Below are 26,588 nucleotides of genomic sequence, written 5' to 3'. Positions count from 1 at the left end.
CAGGGGCCACCTGATGGCATCAAACTGGGATTTGTATCCAGTGCTGAGCTGCCAACAAAACTGATCCCCAGGCTGCATTTGGAGCTATCAGCTTGGCCCAGAAGGCAAACTCTACAAATGGATTAAGTTGGTGGTGGTGGTGGTGGGGGCGCTGGTATTTAATTCTCCTTTACATAATAACAAGGGCTAACATTTATTGAGGGCTTGCTCTGTGCCAGGAGGGAGCTAAGCACTTTACTGGGATTATCTTGCTTGATCTTTGCACCAACCCAGAGGCAGGCAGGGTGCAATTGCAGTTGTTACTCTGTAGATCAGGCAATTAAACCAGAGAGGGTAAGTCAGAGCCCAAGGTCACAGAGCTGTAGGGGAGGGTACGGGGCTCATGCCTGGGCCTCTGATTCCTTATCTGGGGGTTTTCCCTCCAGCCTCCTTGGGGCAGGGTGGACAGAGGGAAGGTAGACCCGGTTGGTAGGGAAACACCAAAATCAGCAGCTTTTCCTTTCTCTTACAGAGCAGGCTGGGGAGGGAGGTGAAACAAAATTAAACAAACGAACAGTGTTGTGGAGCTCAGGAAGAATAACTTATTTTTTATGAGCTTGTTAACATTTGTGAAGTTAAGTAAGCAGAAATTTATGCCCTTCATTTGCATGCATTAAAGGGAGGGCCGCCGGGGCCGGCGCAGTTGCGGGAATCTCTGCGCCTCCCAGGGCAGCTCGGGTAACTGGCTCCGTCTCTGGGGGGTTTGCTTGGGCTGCTTTTGGAGGTTTCTTCAGACCCAGTTGTGGCCCCTGTTTCCTGTGGCAGTGGCTTTCCTTGCTGTGTCCGGCAGCTGCTGGCCTGGAAGCCATTGGGTCAACTGGGCCCTTAGTTGAATGATTGAATGTTCTAGAAACTGTTTCCAGCCTCTCCAGAGGCCTCAGAAGGGGCAGGAGGCCCAAAGGCCACTGTCTTTGCTGCCCAAGAGCTGTGGGCATGTTGCTTTAGCCCTCTGGGCCTCAATGTCCTCATCTGTAAAATGGGGACACAGCCTCATAGTGTCGTATCCTCTCCATGACCCTGATCATCTGAGATGACATTGGCTTTTGGGGCAGGGGATGCCCCCTTGGCTAGGTGACCTGGCTCTTTGGGGACCCATTGTTTCCTGTGGGCCAGATAGTGTGGTGGCCGTCCCTCTGAGAGGCCTTACTGGATGCCCCTCCCGGCTTCGGCCCGCACCCCACGGCTCCTCCGCCTTCCTGTTGTTGCTGGTCTCCCGCAGGCTTCCCCTGGAGCCGTAGCTTCCTGCAGGTAGCACCACCTGTCCTGACTGCACCTGCCCCTCTGAGAAATGGCACTGGGTGAATGTGGGAGGGAGGCACACAACCGCAGCCTTGGTTTTCATTCCTTTGGAATTCAAAGTCCTTTCCAGGTGTGTAGTGACTCTCGGTTTTGAAAGCTCTCCCAGGCTGATGCTATCTGTTGCTCGCTCTCTACCTTCAGACCCCCTGCAACGGAGACAAGGCCAGAACTGCGTTGTGCAGTTGCAGAGGGGAAACTGAGGCCCAGGAAGACACGTGGTCTTGCGCCTATTACTCACTCACCCATTCATTTGCTTGCTCAAGGAGACTTTTGAGCTCCTGCCCTGTGGTAGGTATGTGGAATCTTGGGAGGAATAAGTGGGGTCCTGCCCTCCAGGGCTGTAGAGGCTGCACTCCATGGGCAGGTACAGCGGGGGTTGGAAGCTGCAGAGTGAGGAAACAAAGTCGGGAAAGGCTGAGGATTTTATTCTGATTCCACGGGAGGCAGCCAACAGGTGAGGGGGGTGGCGGGGAGGAAGGTGACGGCCATGGTAGTAGTTCAGGTGAGCCTCTGGAGGCCAGAGAAGGTGGGGACAAGGGGGCGGATTCATGCTAGTTGTTTTGGCGAATGAGTTTGTTCCCCCTATCCAAGGGGCTCAGGGAAGGCTCAGAAGGGAAGCAGGTTTGTTGAGGAGATTGTTCTAAAGCACCTGATGTGGGCCAAGCATTGTGCAAGGCGCTGGGGGCCTGGGGTGAGTGAGAATAGTCCCTGCTGTCAGGGATCCCACAGCCAACGGGGAAGGTAGATACCTGGCTGGGCTGGAGAGCTTCCTGTAGGAGGCGGCTTTGAGTCCTGCATAAGGAGCGGCATTCACGAAGTGGAGATGGACACGTGGGCGTTTAGACCTGGGTGTGGGTGACGGTGTTTCGGACAGTGCGGGGTGGGAAGAGCTGAGGAAGTGGGGAGGGGAGTTCTCTCTGGTGCTGTTCTGGGGTCAGGCTGTTCTCGCAAGTTGGTGATCGTGTCGGGCATGGAGAGAGGGGCCCATGTGAAGGAGGAGTCAGATTGGTGGGAAGCGTGTGTGTGCATGCATGGTACATATATGTGCACATGTGTGCAGGGCAAGGAGTGATTTATTCTGATGGTATTCTCGGTACCCAGAGGGTGTTGGAGGAGAGATTTGCAGAGGAAAGGCCACGCCGAATCATGGGGGGTCTTGAGTGTTGGGATAAGGACCAGGGAGGCACCGGAAGCTTCTGAGCCGGGCAGCCACCCACAGGTCTGCTTGTGCTTTGGAAAGCGTCCTCTGGCGATTGTGTGGAGCATGGGCGCAGGCAGGGTTATTGGGCGTGGGTCTCTGGGCTCCTGTAAGAGACTGCTGCACCTGCCAGGGGAGCATTGATGGGTGGGGGCAAAGCAATGGCAAGGAGGCGGGGACAGAGTACAGGGAGGGCAGCGAAAGAGGTGGCATTTGCTAGGGGCGGCGGAGAGTGAGGGTTGGACTCTGGAGGTAGCGGGGAGGACGCAGCAGGTGGCTGGGATGCAGTGGGGGAGGGCAGTCTGTTCAGGATGCCTTTGAAGGATTAAAGGGAGGTCTGGGCTGGAAGGAACATCATTAGTGAGGACTTGGCTCCTGTACAGTTTCTACCCAGCACTGTGCACTCAGCGCCACACGTACGGCGGCCTGGCTTTGGGTGGGCCCTTCATTTTGGTGTCTGTAAAATGGGGATGCTCTTAGAACCTGCCTTTCGTGGGGCTGCTGTGCGGGTTAGATGAGAGAATCCACCCACAGCCCTGCCCGAGAGATGCTTCCTAGTTACTGGCCACATGTGGCTACGGCAATGATGGCAGGTGTGCAGGGAAGCCTGCCATCCCCAGGGACAGATGAGAAATCTGCTCAGAGAAGCTGTTAAGCCTGCCGGAGGCCACACAGCTGGGGGGGGGGGTTGGCGGGCACGGAGCAGGGGTCTGATCCAAGTAGTTTGGGCCCAGGACTTGGTGCCTGAATGCCCAAGTGCCTAAAACACCTGAGGTGCTCCACCCCAGATGCTCCGTGCACATGGTCCCCTCCTGCTCGCAAGCTCTGGATCCAGAGCGAGGAGATGGGCAGGAGTCTAGTTCAGACCCCCAGCTTGGCCCCCACCGCCTGTGAGGCCCCAGGTCAGCCACTTGCCCTGGAGCCTCAGTCTCTCCATCCGGAACTGGGGCCCACGGAGCGAGGCTCCTGGTAGGGTCCGTTAGTGTTCTCGCGCTTTCAAGGCACCTGCCTGACCACACTGCCCAAGCCGGCTGAGGCCAGCAGAGCTGGTCAATGCTCTGATGGTTGTGATGATGATGATGAAGAAAATAGTAGCCCTGGCTGGTGTAGCTCAGTGGGTTGAGTGTGGGCTGTGAACCAAAGGGTCTCCAGTTCAATTCCCAGTCAGGGCACATGCCTGGGTTGTGGGCCAGGTCCCCAGTGGGGGCACATGAGAGGCAACCACACACTGATGTTTCTCTCTCTCTCTTTCTCCTCCTTCCCCTCTCTTTAGAAATAAATAAAATCTTTAAAAAAAGAAATTGTCATATGTGTTTTAAAATAATGATAATAAGAAGCAGCAACAGCAGCTGGGAGGCCCTGTTCTCACCAGTATTAATGATGAGCCCACTTGATGTGTTAGGGAGGTGGGTAGGTGGGGACAGAGGCCCTCTGGGAATGACATACCTGGGGGCTCTGGGGTTCTTCTGCTTTCTCACTTCCCCACACCCCAGCCTCTGCTGGCACCGGGCACAGAAGGGCACACGGTGCCTTCTCCACCCTCAGGAAGGGAAATGGTGACTGTGGTGGGGGGTGGATGCCACTAATTGCTGGAGAACAGGAAGGTGCTGTGGAGTGGTGAAGCCAGGCCTAAGGTCAGGGCAGGCTTCCTGGAGGAGGTGATGCCTGAGCTGAAGCCAGTAGGTGTTGACAGGTGGTGGTGAGTGGCAGAGAGAGGGAAGGGTGTGTATCCTTGCGGGACTGGGCAGCCTGGCACAGGCCAGGGGACGCTGTGTACTGGGGCTGTGTATGGGCCCACCTCACGGCAGTTCCAAATGCCAGTAAGGATCTTGGCCTCTGTCCCTGGGGTTCAGGGGGCCCTAGAAAAAGATCGAGAGCAGGAGAGGAAGCATCAGAGCTGCCCTCTAGAAGATTCTTTCTGGCTGCTGTACAGAGGGGTTGAAGGAGAAGGAGGCCACAGTGGACAACTGGGGGAGTGAAGATGGAGGCCTGTCCTGGTGAGGTGGGGAGCAAGGGGCAAATGAGGGAGACATTTTGAGGACAGAAATGGCAGACTCAGTGGCTGGTCTAATCATCGCTGTCTGGTTGGAAGGGGAGGAGCAGAGGGTGCAGCGGGGATCTGAGGCCTGAACAGGCAGGGGGTGGTGGTAACTGTGGCCGGCTGGAGACGTATGGGCAGGAGTGGGCTTGGGTGAGATGACGACTGGACTGGCCGAGCCTGGGGTATCTGCGGCTCCTGGGGAGGTGTCCAACAGACCGAGGCTGGGCTCTGGGTGACCAGGGCACGAGGCCACCAGATGTAGAAAGGTCAGGGGCAGAGCCCGGAGGAGCAGCAGTGTTTAGGGGCTGGGCCTTGGACGGGCACCCTGGACTGTGATGGGGTGTGGCCGTGAGGCCTCAGGTAAGGCCCCTGCCCTCTCTGGCCTCAGGTTCCTCCCCCGTCACGTGACAGTGGCATGGCTGTGCTGAGGGAGCTGCCAGCTCAGACCTTTTCTGAAGTGCCCCAGAGGGTGTGGAGGGGCCTGAGCGAGGTGCCCTGGGGTGGTGGGGTGTCCCACAGGCAGCAGCTTCCACGCTCCAGCACGGGAATGAGTGCGCTAACGGAGTTTACATGGCCAGAATTTCCTGAGCACCTGCTGAGAGCCTGTCCTTCATGTGGGGGGCCCACACTCAGAGCAGGTGTGTGATGATAAAGCCCCCAGAAGGCCAGGAGTGTTGTCTTACTTTAAGCAACCCCAATCTGTGATAAGTTAGATATTTTATAAGAAATATTAGAGGCTGGTTATTTATTTTATAAAACAATTTGCAGGAGGGTTTCCTTAAATAGCAAACATCTCCAGTGGCTGTGCACTGGGGTCCCATTTGCCCGAGTCCCCTGCTGGCCTGCACGTTCCTTGCTCGTTTTCGTCTCTGTCACTTGGTGCCAGGAATCCTGGGCCAGGCTTATCAGATGTGGAGTGTCCGTTTGGTTGGCAGGGTGTAGCCCCTCTGGGGGTCCCCTGCACCTTGGGGGGCAGGAGGAGCTCCGAGATGCCAAGCCCTCTCAGTTAATCATCAGCTTTGGGTGCCTGGGGGTCAGTGGCCCTGGCCTTCTGTTGACCTTGTGGCACTCTCGGGGACAACAGGCAGGGACTTGCACCCTTCTTATACCCAAACCCCGAATGTGCTCCCAGTTCCTTCCCACCCTAGGCTTCCCATCCCTTCCTGGTCCCTTACAGCGGGGGACCAGGAAGGTTTTGCCAGCCCAGGGGCCTCGTGTGTAGTAGGCCCACAGGCATGTGGAGAGTGTGCTAGAGTGGAAGGGACCCCCAGATGTCTCATCCACCCCTACAGGTGGAAGCTGGAGCCCCACGTGGGCAGGGCCTGGCTGGAGTCCTTGTTGCCCCAGAGCCGAGTGGTGAGGGAGCCAGCAGGGGGAAGCCTCGCACCCAGAGGGCCCGGCAGCAGGGGGCCTGGGAGAGGGATTGGAGCGAGACGCAGGGAGGAGCGGCTCCGCGGCTACCTGTTGCTGTGTCTCAGGCTCTTCTGCCTCCCTCGGGCAGGTGGCTTCACCACTCTGGGCCTCAGTTCCCTCATTTAAGAAATGGGTCTGCCCTGGCTGGTGTGGCTCAGCTGGTTCAGTGCCAGCCGGCCTCCGAACTGGATGGCCTTTGAATCGAAAGCTGGTTCGATTCCCAGTCAGGGTTTCAGGCCAGGTCGCTAGCTGGGGGCATGCGAGAGGCAACTGATCAATGTTTTTCTTACACATTGATGTTGCTCTCCCTCTCTTTCTCCCTCCCTTCCCCTCTCTCTAAAAATAAACAATAAAATCTTTTAAAAAATATTAGGAACAGAAGAAGCGGGTTGGACGACTTGCCATCCTGTTAAGAGCAGAGCTGCGTCTGCACACAGACGGAGGCCGGCGAGGCCTTCCCTGCGGTCTGCCAGGTTCCCCGGTGGCACTGACCGCAGCACGCTCAGGGGGTCGCTGTCTCTGCCTGACAGGGCTGCTGTTCCGACCGGGCCAGGGGCCGCAGCTACAGTGGAGAATGGGCTATGCCCGCAGGGCGGCCCCAATGCTGTAGGGGACAGATGCCCGTCATGGCATCGGACGAGAAGGGGGACGTTCTCTGTGGGAGAGTGGGGAGCCGCCTTGGGGGAAAGCGGGAGGAAGGGTCTGGCACAGACGGCTGGCTCAGGTCCTGTGGGGCCTTGATCTTCAAGGAGGATTTCTGGCTTTGGTCTGGGAGCCACAGAAGCTTCTGGAAGGGCTTTAAGAGTGGGCTGTCCATGGATGCATGATAGATGGTGTTTTGAGAGGCTGTCTGGCAGCCAAACAGAACAGAGGGGAGAAACCCAGGTGATGCCAGGAGGTTCTGGGAGGCGGTGGTTGCAATTCAGATAAGAGCCATTGGTGGCCTGGACGCACAGGTGTGTGGCCTGGACAGGTGTCGGGGTGGATTGGGGATGAGGGATAAGGCAGAGGGCAGAGTCAGGTGTGATTCAGATGATGGGACCGAGGCACAGAAAGGTTTGGTGATGGGCTCACCATCACGCAACCAGTTTGTCCGGGAGTGAAGCATTTTCAGGTGGCGGTGGCCTGGCCTGCTCCTGCTGGCGGTGAGCGGCCCCGCGCAGAGGCACCATGGGGTGGAGGAGGAGGGCAAGTCTGAGGCAGCAGGGCGATGCTGGCTGCGGCGTTCTCATGCTTCATCCGTAGACCTGCTCAGCGCCAGGAGCAGTGGAGATGGGTCAGGTGTCTGCCAGGGAATGGGGGACCTGCTTTGTGGACACAGCTCCATTAGGCAGGGTTGGCACACAGAGGAGCTGTCAGGGAAGGAGGGAGCCAGTGCAAGATGGCATCCAAGGGTCCTGCCTCCAGGTGGCATGGGTGAGGGTGAAGCACTCAGGACCCCTAGTGAGAGACACCCGGTTTACAGCTGGCACCAGCATTTCCTGGGGGATGCCTGGACCTCACCGACCTTGGTTTTCCCACCTGTAAAGTGGGGGCTGTTCTAAGAAGGGGGGGAAAGTTGGGGCTTAGCAAAGGCCCGATCCATACTCAGGAAATGCGGGGCGCTGTTATTGTCGCCATTGCTGCCATCGCTATGTTCGTGCTGCAGCTGACACTCACCCTCCCTGGCTGCGGGGTCCATGGCCTCTGCTTTGGGGCATATGCATGGTCTGCCTAGCCAGCTTAGCCTGGGGGACAGATGACGTCCTGGAGGCGATGGGCTGGTGCCAGGGCCCAGGCCCACTGTCTGCAAAGCCGGGGCCTGGTGTGACTGGAGGCCACAGGAGGGGAGGATCAGGAAACTACGGAGGACACGCCTTGGTTTACGGAGAACAGAGGGTTGGTTATGCAAGTCCAGGAAAGACAGCGTGCAGGGCAGGGACGCAGGAGTCAGCAGAAGGTGGGACGGGCTTGACTCTGAGGAGCTGCGCGGTGCTTAGAGACTATCCTTTGCCTGATTTTTCTGGGTAAGCAACCAGGAGGCTCAGAGAGGGTAAGGGCCTGGCTCAAGGTCACACAGCAGCTGGGTTGCGAGCAGACCTGCCTGCTTGTGTGCGGGCCTGGGCGAGCCCGCCTCTGTGAAGGAGGGATTTCTCGTTTACCCAGGGAGGTTAATAATGAATGAAGTCGAATGTCTTTAATGCAGGCAGCAGGCCCGAAGTAATAAGGGACTCTGTATTAATTCGGAAGTTAATGAATATGCAGGTGTGTCTGAATGATTAATGGGGCTTCTGAAGGCCTTGAAGGAAAAGTGTATGTGAGCCGCTGATGATGGAAATGTGAATATTTCATACATCTGGGAAGTCGGAGAAACTGAGGGGCCGGTGGGCAGTAATGAACCAGAGGACCCTGGCACCACAGAGGGCTGAACACACAGACACTTGGGGGTGCGGTGGTGTCAGGGCTGGGGTGCGCTCACTGCTTGCTGTGTGGTCTTGAATAAGTCACTGGATCTCTCTGAGCCTCAATTTCCTTCTCTGCAGAGTGGGCACAAAAATGGTACCTGCTTCCTAGGATCCTGAGGATGAAATGGGTGACAAGTCCTTAGCACAGGGGCTGCGCCTCTGACACCTGCCACAGCCTTTCTAGAAAAGAGGGCAGAGAAGTGTCAAGGAAGGCCAAGGAAAGTGTAAGAGTGACAATTAAGTTCCCTTAAATGTGGACCGCACTTTTGGTTTGTAGGAGGGATGCGTCTCATCAGTCTGCCCTCAGCTCCTTGCTGTTGTGTGGGGTGGGGCAGAGGAGATGGGTCTTGGGAACCCTGGGGCTCAGAGAGGGCGGGTCCTTGTTCAAGTCACCCAGCCAGCTGGGGCAGCGTCGGGCCCAGGCCCACGTCCGCTTGCCTTGCCCATGAGTCTCAGAGGGGCTAGAGGTGGGACCACCAGCCAGCAAGAGGGCCCCTCTGTGCGCTGACCAGAGAGTACCTCTAGAGTATGATGGGCCTGTGGCTGGCCCACATCACTGCTCAGAGCCTCAGTTTCTCCAGGTGGCGGCTGAGAGTCTGTCTGCCACTCAGGGCTCCTTTGAGGCTTTGATGAGGAAGCAGGGCATTGACCCCTCCCCTGCTCCTGGTTTTGGGGGGCTGGTCCCAGACTTTGTGAACGTCGTCCCTGGGGTGCTTGGAGCACCTGTGCTGGGGGGTGCTGTGCACCACCTCTGTCTCGTTTGGGGGAGCAGTGAGTGCCGGGCCACTTTGTAGCTTTGGGGTCTTGGGCGCATCCCTCAGTCTCTCTCAGCCTTCATTTCTTCATCCTTCAAGTGGCTGTATCAGCGTGGCTGTTGTGTATTAAGTGTGTGGGCCTGGCACACAGTTGGTGGTGGGTGAAGTGAGATGCCCCCGCCCCGTCCCCCCTGTCCCAGGCCCATGTCACAGCCCTGTGCTTGAGTAGGCACCCTGTTTTATGTTCTCATGATGCCTTATTAGCCTGTGAACATTTATGGGCATGGTGTTGGGCCCTGCGTTTACAGGGAGAGTGAGGTCACCCTCCCTGTCCCTGTCCCTGTCCCTGGCCAGGCAGAAGGCAGGGTCCCTAGATGCAAGATGGGATGGGCCGCAGGAGACGGCCCTGGTGGATGAGGGTGGGGGAGAGGGGTGCTTGTTTATCTCGCTGTCTTCCCCACTAGAGCTCCCACCTGGGGCTGTCATTTGGCTGGGAGTCCTCGGCTCGCAGTGGGAGGTGCTGAAAGAATGGTTGATGGAATGACTGAGGGAGTGACTGAGGGAATGGCTGGGGTCTAGGCCCCTTTCCCTGTCTCTCCCTGGCTCCAGCCAGCGAGCAGGGGCACGGCCCAACCCCTCCCCCAGCTGTCCCAGGCGGGCCCAGGGCGAGCCGGTCTTGCGTCCTTTTCTTCTCCTCCCCTGGTCTCTGGATGGAGTGCTGAGGGCCTCCCTCCCATCTGCCTGGCTGGGTCAGGGAATGACAGGGTGTTGAGTGAAGAACCTGAGCCATTGTGGTCATGGGGTAGCATGCTGTTGACAGACGAGGAAACCGAGGCCCAAGGGGAGAGGACTGTGGGGCATGGCTAGGGTAACACACCCCTGATCTGCTCTTGGGGCGTGGCCCTGGCCTACTGACCTGGCTGTGTACTTATGGTCTGCTGATTTACATTAACACCGCAGCTGGCCCAGGCCTTTGCAGCCTAGAGATTTCAGTGTGGCTTTGAACCCTCTGGATGCTGTGGAATCAGAGCCCACCCCCACGAGAAGGGAAGACATGGCTTCTCACTTTTCCCTTCCTGGCCCTGGGACTCCTGCTGCACCCGAGCCTGGGCCTGGGCCGGGCCACCCTGCGGTGGGATCGACCAACACCTTTGTCTGGGGTTTGTAGCCATGCCTCGCTCCCCTCCAGCTCTGCAGGGAGACTGTGGGTACAGCATGGCATCAGGTGCATGGGCTGTGAGGCCTCGGGCAAGCCACCCCCTCTCCAAGCCTCAGTTTCCTTATCTGTTCTTGCGTTTCCTTGTTGGGCACACTGCCCACCCGAGTTTGTGGGTCAGCCTCTGAGCACAGTGCTCGTGAGGGGGCGTCGCTGTTTGTGCTCCTCACGTCTCTTGTAGTCCTCATGGCAAACAGTCCTCGGAGCCCCCGGGGGCTGGAGTGTCATCTCCACTGGACAGATGAGGCCACCAAGGCCCTAGGGGTGGCGTGGCTTGCCAGGGCCATACTGCCCATTGGGACAGAATTTGGACTCATCTAAGTCCGAATTTTCCAGCTTCCCAGACCCTGTCTCCTTCCCAGGGCCCTTAGGGTCCTTGGGAAGCCAGACTCCCCCCCCCCCCCACCAGCTTGGTTCCCGCCCCTGTCACCACGGGAACAGCTCCACTAACTCTATGCTTCTCTTACAGAGCAGAGACGACTGGCTGTCCTGAGCGCAATTCAATTCAACAGACATTTACTGAGTGCCTACTATGCGCCAGGCCTTAGGCTAGGCACTGGGGTGGGGGAGCAGAGAGGAAGATGAGGGTCCCGTCCTCAGGTAGCTCTGGGCTGGGGACTCGGGGAGGACAGGCAAGGGCAGAACGGCAGCTCAGATCCAGGAGAGAAGCTGCCTGCTGGGCCGGAAGCAGCAGGTACCTGGGTTCAGGTACATCCCTGGGGAGCTTCTGTCCCTCGGCTGTGCCTCAGTTTGCCCATCTGTAAAACAGGGGGAGGAGAGCTGGGGTGAAGCAATCCCTAGGATCTTTCCAGGATTCCCTGAGGATGGACTAGGGGATGGGGGTAGAGCAGGGAGCCTCCACTCCCTGCAGAAATCCCTGAAAGCTTCTCAGAGGAGGAGGCATGAAGTCTGGGCTATGGAGGGTGGGGAAGTGTGGGAATGGCACCCCAGGCTCAGAAACAGTGTGAGCAAAGGCCCAGGGAACACATGCAGGTGGGCAACCTTGCCACTCCCTAGGCTGTGAGGGGGTGTCGTGGGCTGTGAGCTTAGAGAGGGAGGGAGGGGCCCCAGGGCCACACTTTGGGGTTTGAACTCTATTTTGTGGGCTGTTGAGGGGAGAGTCAGAGCAGATGGTTTTGCTTTGTCCTGCACCCTTCTGCTCTCCTCTCTCCCTGGGATATACGCCTGCACCGTGGCTGTGGCCGTGCCTGCACCATGCCAGGCACTTCATACCTGGCCCCGCTGCAGCCCTAATGAGTGGGCATTTGGGGGCCACTTCACAGGTGGGGCAGCTAAGTTGAGAGAAGGGAGTTTTTGCCCAAGGCCATGATCTGACCCCCCAACCCCCATGCTTCTCTCACTAGTGCTCACTAAAGTGGGGGTCTCTGCCCTGTGTAACATCTCCCATCCTAGGAAGCCCCCGAGCTCCGAGGAGTGCCTGCCAAGGGCACCACAGATGGGTTTGGAGGGGCGGTGGGGGTCCCTCAGATGTCATTGGCAGGACCAGCTTTCTCTGGCCCCCTCAGGGACCCTCTGAAATGGGGAGTGAGGTGGGGCTCCTTCCCACCCTACAGGTGAGCAGACTGAGGCCCTGGGAGTCATGTGGTTAGTTCAAGGTCAGCCTCGGTAGGGAGCCCCATCTTCTTACCAGTTCTTATCTCGGTTCAAGTCCCTTAGGGCTTGTGCAGAAGCTGACCCCCACAGCCCTCCTCAGGGAGTGGAAGAGACTGGCGTTGGAATCACAGGCCTGGGTTCAAATCCTGGTTTTGTCTTGTACAAACGGTGTGATCTTGAGCAAGTCATTAATCACTCTGAGCCTCGGTTTCCTTACCTATAAAGGGAGAGAGCAGGCCTCTTTCATTCAGTCACTAACAGGTATCTGTTGAGCGCCTACTGGGTGCCTGGTGCTGGGCTGTAATAGAGAATCTGGGCCCTTCCTCGGAGAACTCAGTCCAGGGGTATGAGCAGTAATTGTGATGTCAGTCGTGATGGAGAAAGCCCAGGGGGCTATGGGGACCCCCGAAGGACTCCAACCAGGCCATTATAATTGGTGAGGGGAGGCAAGAGGGCAGGAGAGGAGAGCAGGAACAGCACCACAGGCCCCACGGACAGAGCTTCTAGTGTCTGTTGCTGGAATTTTCCCCAGTCAGTAGGGAGCCAGTGAAGGCTTTTGAGCAGGAGAGTGCCATGCTCAGATTTTCATTTTCGCACTTGCCCATCCTGGTGAGGCTGGAGGCAGAGACCAGTGAGGATGCTGAGAAATTCATGGCAGAGGAAGGAGGCTGGAACAGAGCAGGAGCAGTGAGCGGGCATACACGGAACTTCCAGGTGCAGGGGGCTGAGCAGCTGTGGATGCTTCTGACTGGTCTGGGAATGGCGGGCAAAAGCAGTGGTGGGGCATGGGTGGGCTTGGAAGGCGAGCCCAGTAGTGGACGGAGATGAGTGGTCAGAGAGGAGGCAGCCGGGATGCAGTGGCCAGGGCATGGTCAGCACGTTAAGGTGATGAAAGAAGCCACAAGAGGGTATGAGATGTGGGGAGGGGGTTGAAGGAGGAGAGCAGAGGGCTGGGACCAGGACCCCAGGGAAGGCAGGGGAGCTGGAGGAGGAGCAGCCTGGGGGGTGGGGGGAAGCCAGGGTCTCTGCTCCAGGGTGGGCGCAGTCCTAGAAGGCAGGTGTCAGGAAATTACAGAAGTCACATGTGTCAAGTGCTTTTCCCAGTGCCAGGTGCAAGGAGGGGCCCGGGAGGGTCAATCCCACCTGTCTCTGCAGCAGAGAGCAGGCCGGGTAGGGAGAGCAGAACCTAGCCTGCCCCCTTGCCATCTGGAGGAAGAAGGTGTTTGAGGAAGGAAAGGGGAAGAAACATGTGCACGCATAACAAGGTGGAGTGAGGGTGAGAGAAGGGAGGACCAGGGAGCCAGGGAGCAGGAGCAGAGGAGAAATTACCGTATGCCAGGACCTTGTTATTCAACCCAGTTTTCAAAGGCCCGCAGCTGTCACGCTGAGATAATCCGTTAATTATGGTGGCCATTGTGCTTTGGCAATGGGGGCGAAGCAGAGGCTGGGGACCAGGCTGAAGGGGTGTGGGGAGCAGGTTTTGGGGGACAGTAGACCTAGGAGAGGGGGCAGGGACAAGCAAAGAGGGGTGTGCTGCCTTCCAGAATGAAAGGAAGACCTTGTCAGGGGCCAGACCTCACCCCTTTCCTACCGCCCCTGTCTCCTCAGCTGGTGATGGGGACCCAGGCCACAATAACCACACTGGCCACAGCCAACCTTCTAGAACACGTGCTACGTGCCAGACCCCTGAGGTGGTGCCCTCCAGCCCCGTTTTACAGAAGAGGAGGCTGAGACTCAGAGGAAAGGAGCAGCTTGCCAGGGCCACGCTGTTGGTTCAGGGGCAGAGCTGGGATTTGAGTGGAATGTGTCCGCCCTTCAGGGAGAGCCTCAGGGAGGGCTGGCCTCTGAGGACTGGCCACACGGACCTCGTGGCCGTGAGTCCTGAGAGATGGTGTCTGCACAGCCCGCAGCCACGGGGCAGCCACCCCCCCCCCGCCCCGGGCGTTCCTGGGGCTCCTCTGCAGGGACAGAGCTTCCTTGTTCTCCAGCGCTACAGCTGCAGGCCTCCGTGGGCTCCCCTGCCCGGCCCCCACCCATGCCCCAGAGAAACTAGTCTCAGTGCCAGGAGAGTGACCCTCTGTGGCTGCATGGTTTAGTTGTGGTGGGCTGTGGCCCGATGGCCCATGGGGATGACAGGCAGGAGTCCCAGGTGAGCAGAGTGAGGGGAGCCCAAAGTCTGTGGGAAGAACGATGGGAGCCAGGGGCCATTCCAGAACCCCAAGAGCCTTTTGTTGCAGGCCCTGCCCTGGGCTGTGGTTCCAGCAGCTGAGGCCCGAGGCCTGGTGTCCACACCAGTCTGGGCTGGAACCTCAGCCCAGGCCAGCTGGCAGTGTTACATGGGGCTGGAATTGTATTTGGGAGTGAGTAACCCATTAACACCAACAGGGGCCCCAAATGCGACCCAGCAACCCAAGCAGCATTGTTGGAGAGTCAGGAGCCCCACAGGGTAACAGGCAAGTGTGGGGGCTCATCTGGGTACTCCTCTGGTTTGGGATTCCTACCCCAGTGGGCCTGCTTGGATGGAGCCAAGCTGGTGGGGGTTGCAGACGGGGCAGGGCAGCTTGAAGTTCTGCAGAATTGGTGACCACAGAGACCAAAACTCAGTAGACATTGGGGCCAAGGACTTGTAGATACAGCATAGAGCTCTTAAGGCCCCCAAAAGACCCAGAGCCACCAAAACAGTGAGGCAGGGATGGTGATAGGCTTGGTTCCCAGACCGGAGACTCATGGGTTCCCCTGCACAGGCTGGGTTTCTAACCGTCCCCACTCTGGGATTTCCTCTCTTGCTGGCCTTGAAAACTCCAGCGCCCAGGGGCCAATGGAAACCTTAGCCGGAGAGGCAGGGAGGACGGTGGGCTCACGGGGGCTGGTGACCCCGCTCTGTTCCCGACCGGATGCAGATCCCTGGCAGCCAGGTCTCCCAGGGTTTCCAGTGGATTCCAGAAATGGGGATTTTAAAAATAAAATCCCCCAAGTTTTCAACCTTGGCAACTAGTTAAAAAAAACATCTAGGAACGACTGCCCAGATGAAACAGGATTGCATGGCATCTCTTGACCCAGCGCCCAGTGCCAGGGAAGATCAAAGCCGTTGTGGAGCAGTTTGCACCTCTATGAAGTGGCATAATGATAAGGTTGTGCGGAGGGTTCATGAGATGCACTTAGGCCCCGCCCACAACTGTTTTCATCTTGGCTGGGGCTGTGCACCCCTGCCCCCCAGGCTGCCTCTGATGGGGCTGCACGCCCCGCCACCCAGGGCCTCTATATCTCCTGGTGGGCCCCTGCTGCGTCCCTCCGCCTTGGGACAGCCCTAAGGATGTTGGAAGGCAGGGAAATATTCACCCCGTGGGGCCCTGCAGGAGGAGCAGGTGGAGGAGACAGAGCCGGAGGGTGGGCCTAGCTGGCGCCTAGTACATAGTAGGTGCTCCATAAATGTTTATTGAATGAATGAATGGAGGCCATGCAGGCAGAGGCAGCCGCGTGTGCGCAGGCACTGGTGAAAGAGCGGGTCCAGTGGAGACTGGTGAGTAGTGCCTGGGGCTACAGCTGAGTGGGGGCCTGGGGTTTGCTGGAGCCAAGACCAAGAGGCCAGCAGGGGCCAGGAGGGGGGCAGGGGCCAGGCTGGGGGGCAGGGGCCAGGTGAGGAGGCAGAGGTCAGATGGGGGGACAGGGCTCAGCTTGGGAAGGTAGGGGTCAGGTGGGGGAGGCAGGGGTCAGGTGGGGGAAGCAGGGGCCAGGTGAGGAGGCAGGGGTCAGCTAGGGGGATGGGGTCAGCTGGGGGAGGTAAGGGTCAGGTGGGGGAGGCAGGGGCCAGGTGAGGAGGCAAGGGTCAGGTGGGGGACAGAAGTCAGGTGAGGGAGGCAGGGGTCAGATAGGGGAAGCAGTCATCCAATTAGCCTGGAGGATTATGGGAAAGCCAGAGATGACCCCTGGGGTGGGAGTAGGAGATGGACTTTTAATGCAGCTCACCCTTGGCTGTGGGCAGGAGGATCACATGTTCTGCCAAGCACCTGGTGGTGGGTGGGGTGGGTGCTGGGCCTCTTGGGGCCGGGGAGTGGGTTCCGGGGAGTGGGCCGCATGACCTTGGCCATCTGTGAAACCAGTGGCAGGCTGCTGGGTGGTTTCCAAGGTCAAGCCTTTTGGTAAAAACCCTGCCATCCTCCTGCCTACCTCCCTCCACTGAGGCCTAGACACAGCACAGGTGCTGGTGACAGACATGACACCCCTGGGGCCAGGGGAGGCCCAGGGACCTGTTGAGTGTATGGGGATGATGCAATGGGCAGTGTACTGAAGGCTTTGGGACAGGCTGGTAAGGCAGAGACATGTGTGCACAGCTCTTCTCCCCAAACAGATGAGGAAACTGAGGCCCAGAGGGGTAAGGCACTGATCTGCCCACAGTCACACAGCCAGCCAGCCAGCCAGCAGTGTGGCATAACTGCCTGTACTCTGCATGCTAGCCCCGCCCCGGCTTGGGCCAAGGTCCCCAGCTTGGAAAGGGGCACCTGTGCACCAGGGTCTTGCAGACCCCATTGCTGGCAGCTCTTGCTGCCATTGGCACGGTGCCCTTCTTACTGAGCTCTTCAGGTGAGTGGGCTCTCAGTGTGCTGCTGGGCACATAGTAAGTATGCAGAGAGCGTGTGGGTGTGGATGGAATGTGGATGAGTGTGTGTGTAGCTGGCTGGACCACCTGCCCCAGGGGTGAGCTTCAGGCCTGCTTCTTCTTTCCTTAGGACATGGACATGGGTGCGGCCTGCTTACCTGGTGCAGGGGGGCACAGAGCCAGGAGTGGGCGCTGGGTATTGAGGGGCAGCACCCAGCTCCCTGGAGAGGCGGGGCAGCCAGCACAAAGGCATGAGCCTAACAAGACATGATTGAATGGGGGCGGGCAGACACCCGGCACCTCCGGTGAAACCCAAACGGAGGTCATGCTGAGGGCGTTGCAGCTGTGTGGTGGGGTGTGTGAGGGCTTCGGTTGGCTTCTGGGACAAGGAGGTGAGGACACAGCGTTGGCACGCTCACACTGCTCCAACAAGCAGGGGGCCAGCAGAGCGGGGTCCCTGGGGCCCACCACTGCTCAGGCCACATGGTACAGATGCTTGGCGCTGGAGGACCCATTTTTCGGAGGGACCTTGTCAGCAAGCATGGCCCTGGGCAGCGGATCTGAGGCCTAAGCCACCATGGTGTAGGAAGAGCAGGGGAGGATGTGAGGCCGTGCACCTGGGATAAGCTGACTGCAGGGGCACGAGGTAGCAGACTAGCAGACATCCGAAGGGCCTTCGAGGGGCACCACTGCCTGTGTTCTCAGGGGTCCCAGGCAGCGCTAGGACTAAAGCACAGAGGTGTGTGGAGCCAGATTTGGCTTTGTAATATAAGAAGAAGTTTCTAACTGTCAGACCTGCTCGAGAAGGCACTAAGTAGCCTCAGATGGGTGCTGAGATCCCTGTCACTGGAGGTATGCAAGTTGAGGAGAGATCACCTCTGCTGGGATTCTGGAGTCTGACAATTATAAGAGCTCAGACTGCTCCAGGTTCCTGGCTGTGTGGTCTCGGGTAGGTCATTGCACCTCTCCAAGCTGGCTTCCTCACCTGTAAAATGGGGGTCGTGGGGCTAAAAGGAGGGCTCAGCACACTTTTGGCACAGAGTGGGCACCCCATCAGAAGTGGGGTCCCTCCCTCTGATAGTTAGCACCCTGTCCTTACCTCTGAGCTCTCGTTCTATACATCCTGTCCTGGGCACGTGCTCTGTGCGTGTCTGAGCCTGTTCCAGGCCTGGAGGTCACAGCAGTGGGGAGGGCGGAGCCTGCTTTGACTGCAGGATGGGTGGGGCAGGGAGGATGTGATCATAAAGAACAAAATGATGTGAGGCAGTGACAAGTGCTCTGAATGTGTACCAAAGGCAGGGTGGAATGGCCAGTGGGTTGTCTCAGATTTGGTGTCAGGGAAGGGTGGGGCTGGGGGGAGCGGTTGAGCAGAGACCTGAATGGGGCAATGAGTTGTTCAGATACAGTGGGGGTGGGGTGGGGGGCATTTCAGGCAGAGAAAAGAGCACGTGCAAAGGCCCTGAGGTAGGAGTGGGTCTGGGGGTTTGAGGAGCACAGCTGGCCTGGAACAAGTACCTCCTGACTGATGGAGAAATTGGAGTCTCTCTCGGCTTGTGCACAATCCATGTGGGCACACTTCCCTGCTAGGGAGGGAGGCGCTGTCTCAGGGGGTGGGAAACCCACCAGGCAGCCCACTCATGTCCAGTCCATGCCACGGGCCCAGCTATTTAGAGGAAGCTGGGGAAGCAGAGAACCTCAGTTCCCTCATCTGTAACATGAGGCTAACAGCGCCAGCCATGCAGGGCAGTACAAGATTTAAAGAACACACGTGTCAGACACAAATGAGCCATTGGGTTAGGGCCCAATGTTCTGGCCGGGCCCAGGAGTCCCTGGGCCTCCTGGTCCTGGGCAATGGCATGGACACAGATAGCGACACTGGTACCTTGGGGAGCCTTGGCCAGCCCGTCCCAGGGAGGAGCTCCTGCCAGGGCTTATCAGCAGTGACAGATGAGATTTCCCTGGCTACACCTCAAGTCCTGGGAGGCTGGAACACACACTGCCTGGACCCCTCCAATGTCCCCGTGGGAGTGTGGCCCCATGAGCAGGAGCCCAGGGTGGTGCTCTGTATGAGGATATCTGACTCCACCGTATCCTGGGGTTTCAAAGGAGCCCTGGGAGAGTACTCATCTTGACATGCAAGTGGGGAAACTGAAGTTTGGAGAGGGCCTGGGACTCGCCTGAGGTCTCTGAGCTGGCCAGCCCTGTGCTTCCCTGTCAGACCTCTGCTCCCTGTCCCCCTTCCCCGCCTTGGCCAGGGGACATTCAGGCAGACCTCACCCTGGCCATCCTCTCCCCTGTCCCGGGGAGGGGAGGCCAAGGATGCTGAGCCTTGGGGTGCAGCCCTGTGTGGGAATGATGCACATTAGCTCACTGCAGCCTTGAAAGGTGGGAATTATTCATTCCGCTTCCTGGGCAAAGACACAGATCTGTCCCTGGGGAGCTCATGGGAGCCAAGCCAGGGCAGTAAGTCCCAGTGAACTCGAGGTTGGCAGGTCCGGATCTGTTGCTGCCACCCTGATTCCTGAGCCTGACCCACCACCAGCAGAACATGTCCCTTTGCCAGTGCTGGCCTCAGTTTCCCCTCTGGGAAGGGCTGGGAGTGGCTGAGCAAGGGCTCCTCCTCCTCCTTCCAGCTCCAAAGCGCTAGGATTCTGAGGGTCCCTGAACTGTTGGCACCTGGAGAAGAAAGGTGCAGAAATCAACCGCTGACTTGGGGGAGGGGGCGTTGCTGTGCCCAGAGAGACACAGACCTTCAGAGCGGGGCTGCTCTGAACGGAGGCCCCGCCTCAGCTCTGCCTGCCAGACCTGTGGGGTCTCGCTGACTTCTCCCCTCTCTCCATCCGACGGTGTCCCCATGAGAAGGCATATCACACGGAGTGTAGCCAGCGAGACTGGGGCCAACCCCAAGCTCCCTCAGTCCCCCAGCCTTGCCATGTGGCTTCTCTCCCTGGTAGAAGGAAAGAGGGACCCTTAAGGAGGTGCTGGTGGAACACCTCTGGCCAGAGGTTCCTCATTGCCTCACACCTGTGTTTGGGAGGAGCTGGCACAGTGGGGGCGGGCGGGTGGAGAGGGGGCCCCCTCGCAGGCCAGATCAGACAGGAGCGCTGCGCTTCGCCAGATGTGTTCCTGGCTGGGACTGGGCCTTCAGCCACACCCTGCCAGATTTAGCACCGTCTAGGCTCTGGGCAGAAAAGGCCGCTGCTTCCAGAAGCCACGTCCTGCCACTTTCCCCTCCCCCTGTGCTGGCCACAGGCTGCATTTCAGTGGCTCAGCTGGGCCCAGTGTCATCTGTCTCCCTGTCCCTGGGTAGGTGGGCGGGAGGGCAGAGGGTGCTCTGTCTCCTCCTGTACTGGCCCCCCCTCTATCATCTCACTGCGCTGCTCTGCAGGCCATCGGTTTCTCCATCTCAGACGCAGCCTCGGTTCCTCCTTGGGTCTCTCCTTGCTCAGCTGTCTCCATGTTGTTGCTTTTCTGTCCTGTCCTTCCTTTCTCTCCCCTTCCCCTCAGGTGTGTGGGGGGTAGCATCCTTCTCCTCCCAGTAATGTGTGTGCTGTGGAGGGTCCCCCTTGGCGCGGGGAAAGGGCGTGATCCTCAAGACCCCAGCCCTGGGCCCAAGAGACCCCCCACAGGCCGGCACCTCGTCCCTCATGCCCTCCGTGGGCGCACAGCAGGCTGGGGCCAAGTGCTAGACCGGTCTGCACCCTCGCCCTGTCTGCGGCAGGTCTCCAGGGCTGGTGGGCAGGCAGCCCAGGACGAGGACAGGCACGTGGTAGCTGACACACGTGGGACAGGGTGGTGGGGGACCCTTCCCCTGCTACGTCTGAGTCACTGCGGAGAGTCCTGGAGACCTGGAGGAGTAGGGGAGAGGCCGCAGGCAGGGCCACCTTGAGGGCTCAGGTGGGCTGAGCTCAGAGTGGGTGTGGTGGGAGTCGGGAAGGGAAGAGATGGGACAAGACTGGCCCCCACCCCAAGACCAGGCCCCTTCTTTTACTCTCCTCCCCTCCCCCTTAGCCTTTTCACATTCTCCCAGCATGGCCTGGGCTGTCCCCGGTGCCAGAGCTCCGCTTTGCCCAACAGCCCCTGGACCTGGCTGAGGGGGGAGCTGGTTTAAGCAATTTGGATCTGAGGAGAGGGGGTGGGGGCAAGGGGGGGTCTGTGGGCTAAGGTTGCACATGCGTGCACATACTCACATAATACATGTGCTACACATGTCAATGTAGAGGCAGGTGTTTGCCCGTGTTCCAGATGGCCCCCTGCATGCCCGTGTTTACTCTCAAGTAGCCCTGTAGCTGGCCGCCAGGGCACATAGCCTGTGCACACAGGCATGTGTGTGTGCTCACACCTGCCCGCACATCCATCTCCTGGTGCGAGCCTGTGCTCCTGCACTGGCACTCTGAGCCAGCGCGCACCTGCGTGCGCACCTGCATACAAATGTGGTCCCCGGATGTTTCTAACCAGAGGAGGTGCGGACGGAGAGGGTTCTCTGACAGGGCGAGCTCAGCTGCTCAGCCTCCTCCAGTGCAACCTCTTCACCTGCGTGTGCATGTGTGTGCACATGTGCGTATGTGCGCATGTGAGGTCTGGGGAGGACCAGGGCCCAAGAAGGGGTGGGACTATCCCTTAGGAGCCAGCGGCTACCTGGGGCAGGAGCCCAGGCCTCCGACTCCAGTCCTCAGCCTGCACCTCGCAGCCAAGGATGGGGTGCCTGCCTGCTGCCTTGTGGCGCCCCACCCCCACCCCTGCCTGGCCCCTCGTCCCTGCTGCTCCCGCGGGGTGCTGGGAGGTGTGAGGCCACCTCTCCAGCAGGTCCTGATGATCACAGCCTCTGACTCCAGGTTTCATCTGAGGGGTCATCTGGACACCCCCGTCACCTGCCACCTCCACAAAAACCTCCTGCTTGGACCTCTTTGGGCACGTTCCCCTCCCCGCTCCTCTTTCCTCTTGTTCCAGCAGCCCTCTGGGGCTTAGGGCTGCAAATTGGTTTTACTTCAAAGACAAAGGCTTAATATTTTTTTTCTCAAAGCGCTCTTCTTTCTGGACTCTCCCAGGAGGAGGGGCGGAAACAGAGGTGGCTCCTGCGAACAGCCACCTTCGGCTTGCTTCATCCAAACATGGGCTTCTCTTGCCTTGTCTTCACACCCCTGGCCCTGCCCAGGGTGGGGGGAGGGAGCACAGGGCAGGAGCTGGGGCTGAATCTGGCTGCGTCTGGTTCCCCAGACCACCAGGACAAAGCCTCCCCTGGTCTGGGGCTCAGTTTCCCTGCTTGGAAAGTGAGGGTCTGCAGGCTCTAATCCCTGCGCTGCCCCCTGCCCATCTGCATCTCGGTCACAGGCAGCCCGGCTCACCTCATTTCTTCCCCTGCAGATGGCCAGGCAGGGACCGGGTCCCCACTCGCTTTATGGATGTGGAGACAGACTCAGGTGGTGTGCTTGGTCTATCTAATTGGGCCCAGTGGGCTGGGCTCCAGACCTTGTGATTTCCGCTGTCTCAGGAGCCTTGATCCTGGCCCAGGCTGTGCCGTGTGACTCATGGCAAGTCCCTGCCTCTCTCCGGAGAGCTCTGATCCCGGTATTCTGGAGGCCTTCGGCCTGTATGCCTGCCGGAGGGCTCCCCTGCCACCCCCACCCTGTCTTTGAGGAGGTGGGTTTGAGGGGTGTCTGGCTTCTCCCTCTTGCCCTCTCTTTCCCTCAGCTCTGCCCTTGTCTGTAATGGGAGCTTGTCCACGTCCTCCCCTTGCCAGAGACCCCAGCCTCCGAACCCCGCCTCCTGGGGGACCCACAGCCACGCTACTCTGCTCCCCTCCCCCACGGAATCCAAGACAAGGGAATTATTTTTGGAACAAGAGCAGTTACACAACAAATGAATTATTTATCTCTGGGCATGGAGGAGAGGAGGCATTCTGCTGGGCTTCTTAATTCCTTTTCTGGATCGGAGGGTGCCTGCCCAGGTGCGCGGCCAGGCGTGTGTGGCCCATGCGAGCGCAGGTGTGTATATCTGTCTGTGCGTGTGCCATGGAGTCTGGATCATGTGGGGCGTGTGGGTCTTTGTGTGGGTTGAGTGGGCTGGGCCATGTGTGTGAGTGCATGTGAATGTGTGTGCACCCGACCTGTTAACTTGCCAGTCTCCCTTCTGTGCCACTGTCCTCTGACCTTGCCCCTCCTCCCTCCCCCTCCCTTGCCCCTCCCTTCTTTTGTTTCGGGGAGCCCAGGGTGCCACTGGCCCAGAGGACGCCCAGCAGGCGGGGGTGGAGGAGGGACTGGAGGCTGCTCTGGACTTCGAGGGGCCACTCTGGGCCTGCACACTGACCTGTCACCCCCTTCTCCGTGCTGCCTTTCAGGAACCAGGTGACAGATGGGTCTCTTCCTTCCTGCCCCTGTCTTACTTGCTCCCCCTCAGAGCTCCACTCTCCAATCTTCCATGGGAATCGTCTGAAGTTCTGGGCCCAGAACCTGAGGAGGAAGGAGAGGAGGAGGAGGGAGAGGAAGTCAAGCCCCGAGAGCCGGTGCACGTTCCCAGCAGAAGAGCAACGTGGGAAGCAGGCTGTGGGGCCCGCAGCACCCCTGGCCCCGGCCTGGCCGTGGTGCCCAGTGCTTGCTGCTAGCACCCCAGGAGGCCCCTGACGGTTGGCGCTGGTGGTGCCTGCCTCGCCTGGGGCCTTTGTGCTGGGGGTCGCCCCCAAGATGGTGGCGGCCCCAGGGAGGACTGTGCTGCCAGCCCCAGCCTCTGGCCGCTAGGCCCTCCGTGCCCCTCCCCCCGAGTCCGGCCTGCGGTGGGGCGTGGCCAGCGCCATGCTGCGCCTGGGGCTGTGCGCCGCTGCGCTGCTGTGCGTGTGTGGGCCCGGCGCCGTGCGTGCCGACTGCTGGCTCATCGAGGGCGACAAGGGGTACGTGTGGCTGGCCATCTGCAGCCAGAACCAGCCGCCCTATGAGACCATCCCGCAGCACATCAACAGCACCGTGCACGACCTGCGGCTCAACGAGAACAAGCTCAAGGCCGTATTCTACTCGTCGCTTAACCGCTTCGGGAACCTCACCGACCTCAACCTCACCAAGAACGAGATCTCCTACATCGAGGACGGCGCCTTCCTGGGCCAGTCGAGCCTGCAGGTGCTGCAGCTGGGCTACAACAAGCTCAGCAACCTGACCGAGGGCATGCTGCGCGGCATGGGCCGCCTGCAGTTCCTCTTCCTGCAGCACAACCTCATCGAGGTGGTGACGCCTGCCGCCTTCTCCGAGTGCCCGAGCCTCATCAGCATTGACCTGTCCTCCAACCGCCTCAGCCGCTTGGACGGTGCCACCTTCGCCAGCCTGGCCAGCCTCATGGTGTGCGAGCTGGCCGGCAACCCCTTCAACTGTGAGTGTGACCTCTATGGCTTCCTCACCTGGCTGGTGGTCTTCAACAACGTCACCAAGAACTACGACCGCTTGCAGTGTGAGTCGCCACGAGAGTTTGCCGGCTACCCGCTGCTGGTGCCCCGGCCCTACCACAGCCTCAATGCTATCACCGTGCTCCAGGCCAAGTGCCGCAATGGCTCGCTGCCCTCCCGGCTCGACAGCCACCCCACGCCCTATTCCACTGACGCCCAACGGGAGCCCGACGAGAACTCGGGCTTCAACCCCGACGACATCCTTTCGGTGGAGCCGCCGGCCTCATCCACCACGGATGCGTCCGCGGGGCCTGCCATCAAGCTGCACCACGTCACCTTCACCTCGGCCACCCTGGTGGTCATCATCCCGCACCCCTACAGCAAGATGTACGTCCTGGTCCAGTACAACAACAGCTACTTCTCCGACGTCATGACGCTCAAGAACAAGAAGGAGATCGTCACCCTGGACAAGCTGCGGGCGCACACGGAGTACACCTTCTGCGTGACCTCGCTGCGGAACAGCCGCCGCTTCAACCACACCTGCCTGGCCTTCACCACGCGGGACCCGGTCCCGGGCGACCTGGCGCCCAGCACATCCACCACCACCCACTACATCATGACCATCCTGGGCTGCCTCTTCGGCATGGTCATCGTGCTGGGGGCTGTCTACTACTGCCTGCGCAAGCGGCGCATGCAGGAGGAGAAGCAGAAGTCTGTCAAGGTCAAGAAAACCATCCTGGAGATGCGCTATGGTGCCGAAGTGGAGGCCGGGTCCATAGTTCACGCCGCCCAGAAGCTGGGTGAGCCCCCAGTGCTGCCCGTGTCCCGAATGTCCTCCATCCCCTCCGTAATTGGGGAGAAGCCGCCCACCTCCAAGGGGCTGGAGGCCGGGCTGGATACGCCCAAGGTGGCCACCAAGGGCAACTACATCGAGGTGCGCACGGGCACGGGCGTGGACGGCCTGGCCCGGCCAGAGGATGACCTCCCGGACCTGGAGAACGGCCAGGGCTCGGCCGCGGAGATCTCCACCATCGCCAAGGAGGTGGACAAGGTGAACCAGATCATCAACAACTGCATCGACGCCCTCAAGCTGGACGCCGCCTCCTTCCTGGGGGGTGGCAGCGGTGGTGGGGACCCTGAGCTGGCCTTTGAGTGCCAGTCACTCCCTGCAGCCGCAGCAGCCTCCCCAGCAGCCGCCCCCGGGGCGCTGGAGCGTCCCACCTTCCTCTCACCCCCCTACAAAGAGAGCTCCCACCACCCTCTACAGCGCCAGCTGAGTGCCGATGCCGCCGTGGCCCGGAAGACCTGCAGCGTCTCGTCCAGCGGCTCCATCAAGAGCGCCAAGGTCTTCAGCCTGGACGTGCCCGACCACCCAGCCTCCGCGGGGCTGGCCAAGGGTGACTCCAAATACATCGAGAAGGGCAGCCCCCTCAACAGCCCCCTGGACCGGCTGCCGCTGGTGCCCGCGGGCAGTGGCGGGGGTGGGGGGGGTGGCGGGGGCAGTGGGGGTGGCGTCCACCACCTGGAGGTGAAGCCCGCCTACCACTGCAGCGAGCACCGGCACAGCTTCCCGGCCCTGTACTACGAGGAGGGCGCCGACAGCCTGAGCCAGCGAGTGTCCTTCCTCAAGCCACTGACCCGCTCCAAGCGGGACTCCACCTACTCGCAGCTCTCCCCGAGACACTACTACTCAGGGTACTCCTCCAGCCCGGAGTACTCCTCGGAGAGCACGCACAAGATCTGGGAGCGCTTCCGGCCCTACAAGAAGCACCACCGGGAGGAGGTGTACATGGCTGCGGGCCACGCCCTGCGCAAGAAGGTCCAGTTCGCCAAGGATGAGGACCTTCACGACATCCTCGATTACTGGAAGGGGGTCTCGGCCCAGCAGAAGCTGTGACCTCCTCCCCGGTGAGGTTGGAGGGGGAGGGCGGGGAGCACATGGGGAAGGGGCCGGGTGGCCGGGCGGGGGTGCTCAGGGGGCCGAGGCCGAAGAGTGGACGCACACGCACACCCACACGCACGCACCCACGCACACACCTGACCACCACCTGACTGTGAACAACCACCACCCGACAATAACGGACAGGAAAACAAAGACACGTTCTCCTTAAAGTTTACACACTGACACCGAAACCAGGAGTCTTTACTGTGCTGCCCAGGGACTCTGGGGGTGGGGGTGCAGGGCTGGGAGGGTTGGGCGGACGGTGAGGAAGCCAGAGGAGCGTGGGGCCTGGGGCTCTGGCATTAGGGACAGGTTTGGGGGCAAAGGAGCGTGGGGCAGAGATGGATTGTAGCCACTCTGGAGCAGGGAGAGGTCCCCTGTTGGGGGACTGGACGCTTGGAGATGAACACCAGGTGGACATGGGGCATTGTCTCCTTCCTTTATGGATGGAGGAACTGAGGCCCAGGGAAAGGAGAGCAGGTGAGAACCGCAGGGCCACAGGGCAGGTCGGAGTCAGTTTCCTGACTTCACAGCCCAGTGCTGCCCCCACCTCCCGTGGCTGCCCCGGAGCCCCATCCTCCATTCACTGACCACCCCCTTCCACGTGTGGTCTCCTGGGGCTGAGGGACCTGGAAATCAGGTGGGTGCTTTTTTCTTTCTAGAA

General features: G+C 59.7%; 1 protein-coding gene across 3 annotated transcripts in view; it reads left to right on the top strand.

Annotated features, from left to right (window-relative positions):
* ELFN2 (extracellular leucine rich repeat and fibronectin type III domain containing 2) overlaps positions 1-26,183 on the top strand; it is a 46,970-nt gene extending 20,787 nt beyond the window's left edge. For 2 of the 3 annotated variants that reach the window (XM_037068086.1, XM_037068088.1), the window contains one exon: positions 22,954-26,183. In XM_037068086.1, coding sequence (XP_036923981.1) covers positions 23,405-25,879 — 2,475 coding nt within the window. In that variant the 5' untranslated portion in view covers positions 22,954-23,404 and the 3' untranslated portion in view covers positions 25,880-26,183. Of the gene's footprint in view, positions 1-13,497; positions 15,540-22,953 lie in introns of those variants that run through there. The other variant, XM_037068087.1, reaches the window with a different exon arrangement.
* The last annotated feature ends 405 nt before the right edge of the window (positions 26,184-26,588 follow it).

This window comes from Sturnira hondurensis, unplaced genomic scaffold (genome assembly GCF_014824575.4).
Source record: "Sturnira hondurensis isolate 20B ecotype Veracruz unplaced genomic scaffold, ASM1482457v3 Scaffold0017436, whole genome shotgun sequence".
In the NCBI taxonomy this organism is placed as follows: domain Eukaryota; kingdom Metazoa; phylum Chordata; class Mammalia; order Chiroptera; family Phyllostomidae; genus Sturnira; species Sturnira hondurensis.
This window is presented reverse-complemented; position numbering and strand designations above follow the sequence as displayed.